This window comes from Genypterus blacodes, unplaced genomic scaffold (assembly GCF_046128005.1).
Source record: "Genypterus blacodes isolate CSIRO-AG114 ecotype Tasmania unplaced genomic scaffold, CSIRO-AGI_Gbla_v1 ptg000438l_1, whole genome shotgun sequence".
NCBI classification, from domain to species: Eukaryota; Metazoa; Chordata; class Actinopteri; order Ophidiiformes; family Ophidiidae; genus Genypterus; species Genypterus blacodes.
In genome coordinates, this window is record NW_027467208.1 from 2,298,425 (window position 1) to 2,309,436 (window position 11,012).

Below are 11,012 nucleotides of genomic sequence, written 5' to 3' on the forward strand. Positions count from 1 at the left end.
TCTCTCGCTCTCTCTTTTGTGTCTGTTCCTCTCTGTGAGTCGGGCTTAAATGGCTTTCTATTCAGAAGGGAGAAATGTCATCACTTTGGCCCGCGTGCGTAGGCGGGCGCAAGCAAACGTCTGTATTTCGATAAGACACACACATGTGAACACACACACACACACACACACACACACACTCAAACAGCATATGTCACACAGATTAACCTGCATGCTGAGTGTTGAAAGGCCAGACAGGCAGGGATGCTATAAGTCCTCTAATCGTTGTAATTCAATCACTGCTTTTTGTTTTCCCTCGGCAGCAACAACCCACTCTTTAACCTCACACACACACACACACAGATACACACACACACGCACACACAACCTTCACCCTCCTCCCCTTAACTCCAAATTGATTTACTCGATATCCCGTGGTCACATTCTTGTGGCGAAGCTTTCCGGCTGAAAAAAGCGTCTGACATTTACCTCCCAGTCACCACACAGAACGCTTAAGCTGAAGTTCAAATACATTACAGAGGTTTGCTGATTATTGGTTGATTGATGACAGATCAATGGGATCATCAATTGCTGTTCATCTGTAAAGGATCAGTGCTGTCAGTGAGACTTTGGTCCATTGTTGTCCCTTTTTGCTCCTTCTTTTGTGCCGACTGTACTTACCCGTTCCTCTGTTGGTCCTCATGGCTCGGTTGCCATGGCGACATCTTTAGCGCCTCGGTGGGCTTCATTTAATTGAAGGGAAAGAGTGGGAGAGATTAAGACGCAGAGAGAGACAATCAAAAAGGTAACGAGAGAGACTACTTATGTAAGGGTCAAAATAGCAGAGAGGGTCAAAATAGCAGAGGCAAACACACACATACACTCACACACACAAACACGCACACACAGGCACACACAGGAACACACACTGTATCTGACAGCAGGACTGCCTGTTGGGAAAGGGGAGGGGGGCCCAAAGGCTGCACCCTGATCTCACCCTGTGGTGCTGGAAGGAAGGAACCCAAATTTACCAATGTGGGTGGGAGGCATCAGACACACACACACACACACACACACTCACACACACACTCACACACTCATGAGACACAGGGGGGTGCATTTGGGAGGGGCTTACCACAGCAGGGGCACCGGCAGTGAGGGATGTGTTGTGATGCACGTGTGTGTGCGTGCGTGCGTGTGTGTGTGTGTGTGTGTGTGTGTGTGTGCGCGTGTGTGTGGCAGTGTCAGACAGAGAGGTGGAATATAAACGAGCCGGGTTTGACGCATTTTCACCATTCAACGCCTCTGATTGGCTCCCGATCAATAACAACCACAAACACAAATATTTTCGGTTATTTATATAAATGTGTAAATCCCTGGTGAGCTGAACAGAAAGCCTGAACCTGGGCCACAAAGGGAAGCAGCACCTGAATAATTGATGCAGCCATGTTTTACTCTTGACGAACACACCGCACACACACACACACACTCTGCATACCATGAAGAGCAAACCACCGTGTGTAAGGTCACACCGGAACATAAGCAGCGGCAAAGGAGCTCCGATCAGGATCATTGATCAAGTCTCAACTGAGTCTCTTACAGACTTCACCTTCTGTAAGAGATTCTACTCTCGCTTCAATCAACATTCTCCTCTCCAGCGAAGATAATTGAGACTGTATTCATTTCTGCCTTTGCTTATATGAATTCCCGGTAACATCATCTCCTGCTGATTGATGTCGGTGTGAAATCGCATTAACATCAGCCAAGCAGAGAATCTCTCATTTGTGTTTTAATTTCTCCCCTCCTGTTTAGCCGCTGGCTCCGATCTGACGAGCGAGACCCAGGGAGTTAATGTGTTCAAGAGCCAGCTGTCCCTCAAATAACACACTCAATAATTCATACGCCACACACACACACACACACACACACAGGCAGGGACACACACTTATTGCTGCGTGTGCGTGTTCAGAAGGAGGTCAGTACGACGCCTTTTGTGTCAATTCTGGAGAAGAGAGAAGTTAACAAACTGCTGACCAATCTTGGAGCGGCTAATTGCTTGCTTAGGGTGCATTAAAAGAGTGCGTGTGTGTGTGTGTGTGGGTGGGTGAGAGAGAGAGGGAGCAGGTACTGTATGTGTGTGTGTGGGCGTGCAACAGATCCCAGTTTGTGTGCGCCGTTCCTTATTGCTAATGGAAATGAGATCTCCGGCGTGTTGAGCCAGCAGAAGAGGAGCAGATGCATCACGTCGGGCTGTGGGGGGTCAAAGTCCCGGCCTGACCCCGTCTGCCCGCAACGCACACCGGCTTAATCCGCCCCCAAACGCTGCACATGCAGAATTCGCTGCAAATTAAGGAACGCGAGCACATCGAAGGATCGAACAGGAGCCAGTTTGTCTTACGCAGCGAGAGGGCGGGGGGGCGAGGGGGCGGGGCCACATGTCCTGATGTCTGGGCCTCATCTGCTGCTCAGGATGCTTTTATTTTTGCCCTATTTGCCACAAAGTTGTAATAATCTGTGGGAGAACAAGGTAGAATACTATAAGAATGAAGTTCAGTGTTGAATCCTTCCTCTCTGGTCGGCGAATCAAAGTTTATAAAGCAAAACACGCAGAGTAAAGAAAACTTATTCACCTTCATCGCATTCATCCGTTCATCGACACGGTTCTTCATCAGTCAGCTGCACTTTGGTTTCAAGCTAAATTTGATATATTTTTCATCAATTAAGATAAATAATGAGTTCACCGGTGTTGAGTTACTTTAAAGCAGCAAACATGAAATAGAATAAGAAAGCAGAAGAAAGATCTCATTATTATAAACTCTTATTTGACCCCATTAAAAGGAACACAGGACGAAGATGAAAGTCAAGATATCTTACAGCTACAGGATGGCACCTCCACCCTTACCGCCGGGCGCCCTCCTCTTCCTCCCCGCTTCACCCCGTGCAGGCAGAGGAGAACTTTCAAACGGCATCATTTCCATTTCAAACGCTCCTGCTGCTGCTGCCGTACGGCCCTGCATGTGTGAGCCGGGCTGGGTTATGTCATTCTCATCACATTTAAAACAGCTAACCAGCTCTCTCTGTTGTGCTCTTGATTTCAACACTGTGTGTGTGTGTGTGGGTGTGTGTGTGTAAGACGGCACCTGAATGGAGATCGGGGCCACCGAGGATGTTTGCCAGAGCCGGGACGCTTTGTAGGACAATGTTCACGTTTGATGATAGATCACCCAGAAGACGAGGAGCTGACGTGCAGGAGGGGAGGGGGACATGTGTCAAACCTGCAGCTAGGAGCTTTCTCATTTAAAATCTGTCACACACACACATAAAGACACACACTGACTTAACCGCCCAGAGGTTTCTGCTGCAACATTAATGTGTTCATTTATCCTCTTATGCACAAATGTCAACCTTTGTCAGCCTTTATCCCTGCTTCTCCCTCCCTCCCTCCCTCTCTCTCTCTCTCCCCCTCTCTCTCCCCCCCCCCTCTCTCTATACTCGCCCCTCCACACCTCCCCCGGCTCATCCCTCTCCTCTTCATATTATACATTTCCTCCCACACTTCCGATTCCCTGCTTCCTCCAGTCGTCCCCACACACATCACTCCCTCACTCTGACACACACACACACACACACACACACACACACGTTGTTTCCAGCTCATTTCCCAGCACCCCCCCTCTCTCCATGCTTTACTTGGCTGTCTTTACTCTGCATGGGGATCCCTCCGGTGACATCGTCACTCCTGTTACCATGGTTTCGGGGAGATGGGATTGTAATAACTGTTTTGATGAAAGACGCAGCAGGCTGTGTGCTGGAGGAACGTGCTTAATAATGAGCCACCATCAAGACATTCTCCAGGATTAACATTTATTACATGATCCAAGCATACAATGATTCTCTGTGTGTGTGAGTGTGTGTGTGTGTGCGCAAGTCAGTGGCTTCAGGTGAGCGTGACCGACGTATCTGTGTGAACGAACAGGGCTTCGTCGTACAGGTCTTCTTCCAGGTCGCCATCTTCCTCTGTGAAGTATGTAGGGAATGGAGGGTTGAGCAGTGAGGAGCACCTGGTGGGCAGGAGGGAGTCTTTCACCTGGTGAGCACACACACACACAGACACATTTAAGGGCCTGTAACAACTCTTGTTCTTATTTCAAAACATCAATAAAAAGTAACTCCCACAACTAAAATAACAAACTCTGCTCGCATGCGTTCCCCCAAGAGCAATGTAATGTCACTGTGTGTGTGTGTGTATGAGTGTGTGTGTGTGTGTGTGTGTGTGTGTGTGTGTGTGTGTGTGTGTGTGTGTGTGTGTGTCTAAGAGAGCTGAGCTTGGTGAAACGCAATACGCATTTGTATTCATTATCGCTTGTCTGCAAAACAAATAAGAGGCTGCATATGCACACGCACACACACGCACAACACCAACACAACATGCTGAGCAAAGAGATGGATGCTCTCCGTCTTAGTAACATCATTATGGTGCACACACACACACACACACACTCTCACACACGCACACCCACTCTCACACACACGCACACACCCACCCACTCACAGACACGCACACCCACTCTCACACACTCTCCCACACTGCTGATGCAGCACAGTATCAGTGAAGATGGATCTGGGTGCCTTGCAGGTGTGACAGAGCTGCACAGGTGCAAGGTCACTCGTCTCTGTCAGAGCGCTAAGCAGGGCCGGGTTGACCTTACACTTCATCTTTACATCTGTCTGTGTGTGTGTGTGTGTGTGTGCCTGTGTGTGTGTGTGAGAGATTGTTTATACCTTTAATAAGCAGTTCCTGTGGCCTGGCACGGAGCCGTGAACGTACAGCACGTTGTGCTTGGTATTGACCCTCCATATCTGGAACAAACAGAGGCAGACGAGCTGAAAGTGCAAATCAAGGACAAACCACTTCAACGTGTGTGTGTGTGTGTGTGTGTGTGTGTGTGTGTGTGTGTGTGTGTGTGTGTGTGTGGGTGTGGGTGTGGGTGTGTGTGGGTGTGGGTGTGTGTGTGTGTGTGTGTGTGTGAGAGAGAGAGAGCGGGGGCCATCTGGTTTCACATTGCATTAGACGGCGAGGCGTTTCACGTGGACAGTCATTCATTGCGAGGTGAGTGTGTGTGTGTGTGTACCTTCAGTCCATGAGCTGTGACAAACGTGTTTCCCATCTTGCCGGGCATTTTCTTCCCTTTGAACACTTTGGCTGCATCCTACACAAATGATGAACACACACAAATAGAAAATAGATAAATAAAGATGCATTCAAAGATAGATAAATATAGACAACCAACGGCATGCGAGTATGAGCAGTACGTGTGCGTGTGTGTGTGTGTGTGTGCGTGCGTGTGTGTACGTGTGTCTCACCCCAGGTCCAGAGGCTCCTGGTCTGCGATGCGTCTTGGTTTGGCCGTGAGTGGCCGGCTGACCTTTGAACCCATATCTCTTCATGACTCCTTGAAACCCCTTACCAATCCTGCACACAAACACACACACACAGGTTTAAAATGATACTCCAGCTCCATTTTACAATATGTAATGATTTTGGGTGAAATTCCATCGGCACCAGGTCGCTGATACAGGGTTTTATTTTACAATGGAGCATTTTTGACACATTTCCTGTCAGCCCCCAGGTCAGTGGTAGATTGTAGAAGTGGACGCACAGAAATGGATCCACAGAACGCATAGAAAACACCACTGATGAGGCTGTGAGAGAGAGAGAGAGAGAGAGAGAGAGAGAGAGAGAGAGGGAGAGAGGGAGAGAGGTGGAGGGGAGCTTACGATTTGGCTGTGATGTCCACATACTGGCCCGGGCGGAAGTGTGCGGCGTACAGAGGAGTGCCTGCAGACGCCACAAGGGACAAGACGCGTCACAGAAATGTACAACAACCCGGCCGACATGAAAGATATCCCAGCTTCAGCTCGAGTCACGACCGTACCTGGTTTGATCAGGGCGTTATCAGAGACTTTGAAGATGCTGACTTTCTGTTTGGGAGGCACGCCGGCGTTCATAAACATCTCCACTTGTCCCTCAGACCGCTGAGAGAGAGGGGGGGGGAGAGAGCGAGAGAGGGAGAGCGAGAGAGAAGGGGGGAGGCAGGGGATGAAAAGAAGAATGGGCAGTGAACAGCAGTGAGACGTTGGCATTTTAAAATTAACTGTGTGGCTGTGATGACTGTATGGGAGCCAAACACACACACACACACACGTACACACACACTCGGCAGTGAGTGTCTGACATTTGCTTTCACTCTCATCTCAGCCCCTCCAGTCGCTCTAAGCTCTCTCGCTCACACTCTCTCTCTTCCTCCATTCTGTTGACTGAAAATCAACCAGTATGACAAACTCACACTCACTTGAACTGAAGTGAATGCGCGTGCGTGTGCGTGCGTGTGCGTGTGTGTGTGTGTGTGTGTGTGTGTGTGTGTGTCACTCTCCACCCCATCAAGCTTCAACACCCAGTCAATAAATTAATCATCAGTGTTTTTTATTCACCTTGGTTTTCCTTTGAAACAGGGCAGATAAAAAGCTCTTTTTTGAGCGGGGGGGGGATTCTTCTTCTTCACTCAATCTCAAAAACCGCGTTGGAGTGTCACGAGCCTGCAGCCTGCAGCCTGCAGATGCTCAAGTGTTTGCTGTGATGAGCTGCAAAATTGGTCGGGCTGCGTTTTAATTAAAGAAACCTGAGCTGGAGGACATTTGGAGAGCAGGTGGGCGGGGGCGCACACACACACACACACACACACACACACACACACACAGACACAGACACACACCTCCACATTACACACCACACTGGTGAGGCAGGCGGCACCAGCGTCACCATCGTCATCCTCACCACCACAGGGGGGCGTTACATGTGACGCATCATAAACACAAACACTGGCTGTGATTCTTACATAGAAGGGCGATACGTTCTTCCCTCCCACCACCAGGGCGGCGGTGTTGCCATCGTATTCTTCTTTGGACAGCGACTTGATGACGTGACAGTCCTGCACCTGTGACAAACAAAACAAAACAAGACAAAACCCAAGTTACAATGACAGCGACACAAACTTTTATCACCTTTACCAGTTGGTATTGTCGATTGTAGCTTTCACCATCACCATCGGTTTCCATCAGACGGTGGGCAAACAGGAAACGCGAGAACAGAATCCAACACAAGCACCCTGCAGTAGCTCCCTCCATGCTGGCACTGAGCCAGGCAGGCCCACCTGTGCTGATTTCTGTTGTGGAATCAAATCCTCCCGTGCCGCTCGACCGACCCGTCACATTCATCACCTTCGTCTCATCTCCGTTTGTTTCTACGGAGGCGGTTGCTCTTCTTCTACCTTTCAAATCTGCGGCGGGATTAATTGCCTTGACATTACGGCAGAGCGATCAGAGGGAGGTTTAACACCATCGATATCCAATGACGGCGTCACCCAGGATGGCGCTCACGTCTGAGTGACCCTGAATGCGACGCCGAGCGCAGCGTGAAAGCAACAAACAGACAAACACACACACACACAGACACACCCTCTGACTGATTGCGTTGAAATTGTATTGAAGCTGGAATGGGAATTTGTCATGCCGCCCACTCTGGCGTGTCGCTCTCTGCTCTCAAGCTGCTCGTTGACATATTAAGTCAGCGAGACGAAACCGTGGGCAGCAGAGGAACGCCGGGATCAAATGTCTCCGCTAAGCGTTTGCACTCAGCAGCTCTGTGGTGTGCCGACAGTGGAATTCAAAACTGCTCAATGTTTTCTCCCCTTTCCTCACACACACACACCCCACTAACGCTCTGACCTGCCACACACACACACATTACCGTGAAGATGAGGCGTTTAAATGAGGCGTTTGCGTGTTTTACCTTCAACATGGTCACGACGTGTCTCTCTCCCGCCTTGGTCCAGATAGGAGCCATTCCCAATTTCACGGCGACTAGACCGACTCTTCGATTGCCTGGGGGAGCAGACAAGAGGAATGAGAGACGACTCTTGATCCACGCATGGCGAGGAAACGGGGTCACTTCTGCCGTCTTACCCTTAGCCCACTCGTGCCTCGGCCACGGCTCGTCTTTGAGAGGGTTGAGCTTGGCGGCCATCTGGCTCCTGTAATCCTCCGCCACGGTCTTCCTCATGTACTCCTGGTTGTCCTCTGTCAGGTGTTCCTCAAACCATGTGGTGGTCTTCACCGTCCTGACACAAGCGGGGAGCTGGACGGGACTGAGGGAGAAAGGTTAGACGACATTATAGACAGATTCAGCACCACCATTAAAGATTTGGTCCATAAATCCATCACAAAAGAATGTATGATGATAAACAGAGACATATATTGCACATTAATGGGATTAAATGACTATGAATGAGTCAAATTATCACTCCAAAGTCCTAAGGTGATGATTAATGTTCATCTCTAGTGCCTTGATCAAGGGCAACGGCAGCTGCATGTCAGCGGTGTGTTTAGATAGTACGGGTGCCGGGAGGAAACATGCAAACTACGACCAACACAGGACAGAAAAACCCCCAGCAAACATAAACACAGTAAAGAGCATTCATTACTCCAATAATAAACAAATTTATGACGTCGTTAAGCTCCGGCGTCCTGAGGAGTAAACTTTAACTACGCCGGTTGGCATTACGAGCATTAGCTTACCTTTCAGCTGCCGCGCGGAGAGAAAACACTCTGGTTCCCCGCTGAAACACGAAGCGACACGTCCACGCCGCCATTACGGACAAAAAGAAAAGAAAAAAAGAAAGGGATAAGTATTGTAAGAATGCTTAAGGTGTTCGCATTATGGGCAAACACACGCCGTCATTTTCGTCCTGATGTGAAATGTCACCCTGGCTACATCCGGTCCTAGATGAAAATAGTTCCGCTGTATCCTGGGCTTGTGACAAAGGTTCCGCCATAATCGATGTATTTGTTCCATAAACATATAAACGCGACATTTATTAATTTTAGATATGTTATTGAGTTCAAAAGGTAACGGACGTTAATCGATCAACTGACATAGATTCGTTGAATCCTAATTGTTCACACTTGTTTCTAATGATGTCATCGAACCCACTGTACAGAATAGAAGCCAGGTTAGTTTGCACTTTGATTTTGCTGATGTACAACATTTTTGGTTGTACTGTAATGTGCTTTTCATGTAGTTCTCTTTGTTCTCTTTGGGCTTATGTACTCTATTTTATGCAAGTGCTGAGTCTACATATTCATCACTGTCTAAAGTGCAGTATACAATATATTCACCGTTCTAAGCTGTGATTCTTTATTTATTAATACACACTCTTTTCTGTTCTTTTCTCAGTTTTTGGATGTCCTACCACCATGGCCCCGATCCAGCAGGTTTTCTTTCCTGCCTCTAACGGAGGTGCTTGCACCTGGTACCTAACAGAGCACCTGAAAAGCACCTGATCTATTAAATTGTATATATTCTGCAAAGGTTCATGAATTATCTTATTAATAAAACATAACCTGGTATTATATTTCCATATGTGTTCTTTAATACATACATTTAATCTATTCTCTAATCTAGATGCCTTTTTTAAATAGATATTATTAGTTTTATGTTTTATATGGGATAACTTTTATCCAATACCATAGTATGATTTTATTTATATATTCTAACTTTTCTTCAACTATAAAAGCTTCTGCAGTAGTATTATTTGCCTTTTCTCAATCTTTTTCTGTTTACTTTGTACTTCTTTCAAAAGCCTATCAAGGGACCTGGGATGGAAATTTGTTTATGCTGCAATTTGGACGTGCAGTACATCTTTTTTTAGTTTCACCAGCTGAAATTATGCTGAAATCCAATGAATGAATGAATATATAAACAGTATAATCCCCATTGTTGGCAGGGGGTTTCACAAAAAGAAGGATACAACTTAATTATTGTACCAGCTAAAGCGAAAACTCATTCTCCTTTCAGACAAACAAAAGACAGAAAGCAATAAGGGAATATCAAAGGATATTTATAAGATTTACACATTCATACATACACACTCACTCACTTCACTCCCTTCAAGCTGTGTGTATGTATGTGTGTGACGGCTGCACTGAACGGTGTAAGTTGATGGGCAGGTCTTTGATGCAAGAGAAGAGAAGAGAAGAGAAGAGAAGAGAAGAGAAGAGAAGAGAAGAGAAGAGAAGAGAAGAGAAGAGAAGAGAAGGATAGAGCAGAAAACAACACAACAGAATCTGAAGTGTGTGTGTGTGTGATGGTGTAACAGACTTCAGAGGCCTCATGTGCAGAATACTGATCTTATCTGACAGTCAGAATGGGCCACATACAGAGTTCTGTCTGGATGGCTAACCATGGTTTCCCCCCTGAATTGTGTGGAGATTGGCAAAATTGTTTATTGTTGCATTGTATCATGTGTGTGTGTGTGAGTGTGAGAGAGACTGATAGCAGATTGAAGGCATCTGTGGTGTGGCAGCTTGAAGGAATGAAGAGTGTTGCTTCAATTAGACAATGACAGAGGCCTGTTAATGTGACTGATGTGTGTGTGTGTTAATGTGATGTGTGTGTGTGTTAATGTGATTTGATGTGTGTGTGTGTGTGAGTGTGTGTCTGCATGCCGATAGACAGAGACTCAAAGGACTGACAGGCTGCCACCAGGTCTTTCTCTTTTTCTTTTACTAGAACTTCTTAAGATTTCACCCCTCTCTCCCTCTCTCTCCCTCTCTCTCTCTCACACACACACAAACACAAACACACAGGCCACACCCACATGAGAAAAAACCCATCTTTATTATAATCAACATGCAGTATACAGAAAAAAACATTATCCTCACAGAGATGAGCATCTACCACACACGCTGTCCTATCCTCCCGTTAAGTCTTTACAATGTAAGAAGATTAAGAAATTATTACAATAAGTCATTTGTTCATTTGTTCCACTTAGCAAAATGTCCAACAAACGCGTAGAAAAGAACCCCAAGACGACCCTGAATGTCACTGAAATGACAGAGATACTTTATTTCATAGCTGGCAAGCGGCTACAGGAGATTGGATATTACCTGGATCTGAATTATTCATGCATCTACGC

The 11,012-nt window shown here is 47.0% G+C and overlaps 1 protein-coding gene across 1 annotated transcript; it reads right to left on the bottom strand.

The window, feature by feature from the left end:
• Positions 1–3,834: 3,834 nt before the first annotated feature.
• mrpl3 (mitochondrial ribosomal protein L3) lies at positions 3,835–8,812 on the bottom strand. Its single transcript, XM_076139655.1, has 10 exons — positions 8,614–8,812; positions 8,002–8,183; positions 7,829–7,920; positions 6,876–6,974; positions 5,916–6,015; positions 5,758–5,818; positions 5,344–5,452; positions 5,112–5,189; positions 4,762–4,839; positions 3,835–4,066 (listed from the first exon to the last, which is right to left on the bottom strand). The coding sequence occupies exons 1-10, from the start codon at positions 8,685–8,687 to the stop codon at positions 3,917–3,919; spliced, it is 1,023 nt and encodes a 340-aa protein (XP_075995770.1). The 5' UTR covers positions 8,688–8,812; the 3' UTR covers positions 3,835–3,916.
• Positions 8,813–11,012: the final 2,200 nt, after the last annotated feature.

Coding starts and splice junctions, on each gene's coding strand:
- mrpl3 (XM_076139655.1), bottom strand. CDS start 8,687: ATGGCGGCGTGGACGTGTCGCTTCGTGTTTCAGCGGGGAACCAGAGTG. Junction 7,921..8,001: donor GAGGCACGAGTGGGCTAAGG/GTAAGACGGCAG, acceptor CTGCTCCCCCAG/GCAATCGAAGAGTCGGTCTA. Junction 5,190..5,343: donor CAGGAGCCTCTGGACCTGGG/GTGAGACACACG, acceptor TCATTTGTGTAG/GATGCAGCCAAAGTGTTCAA.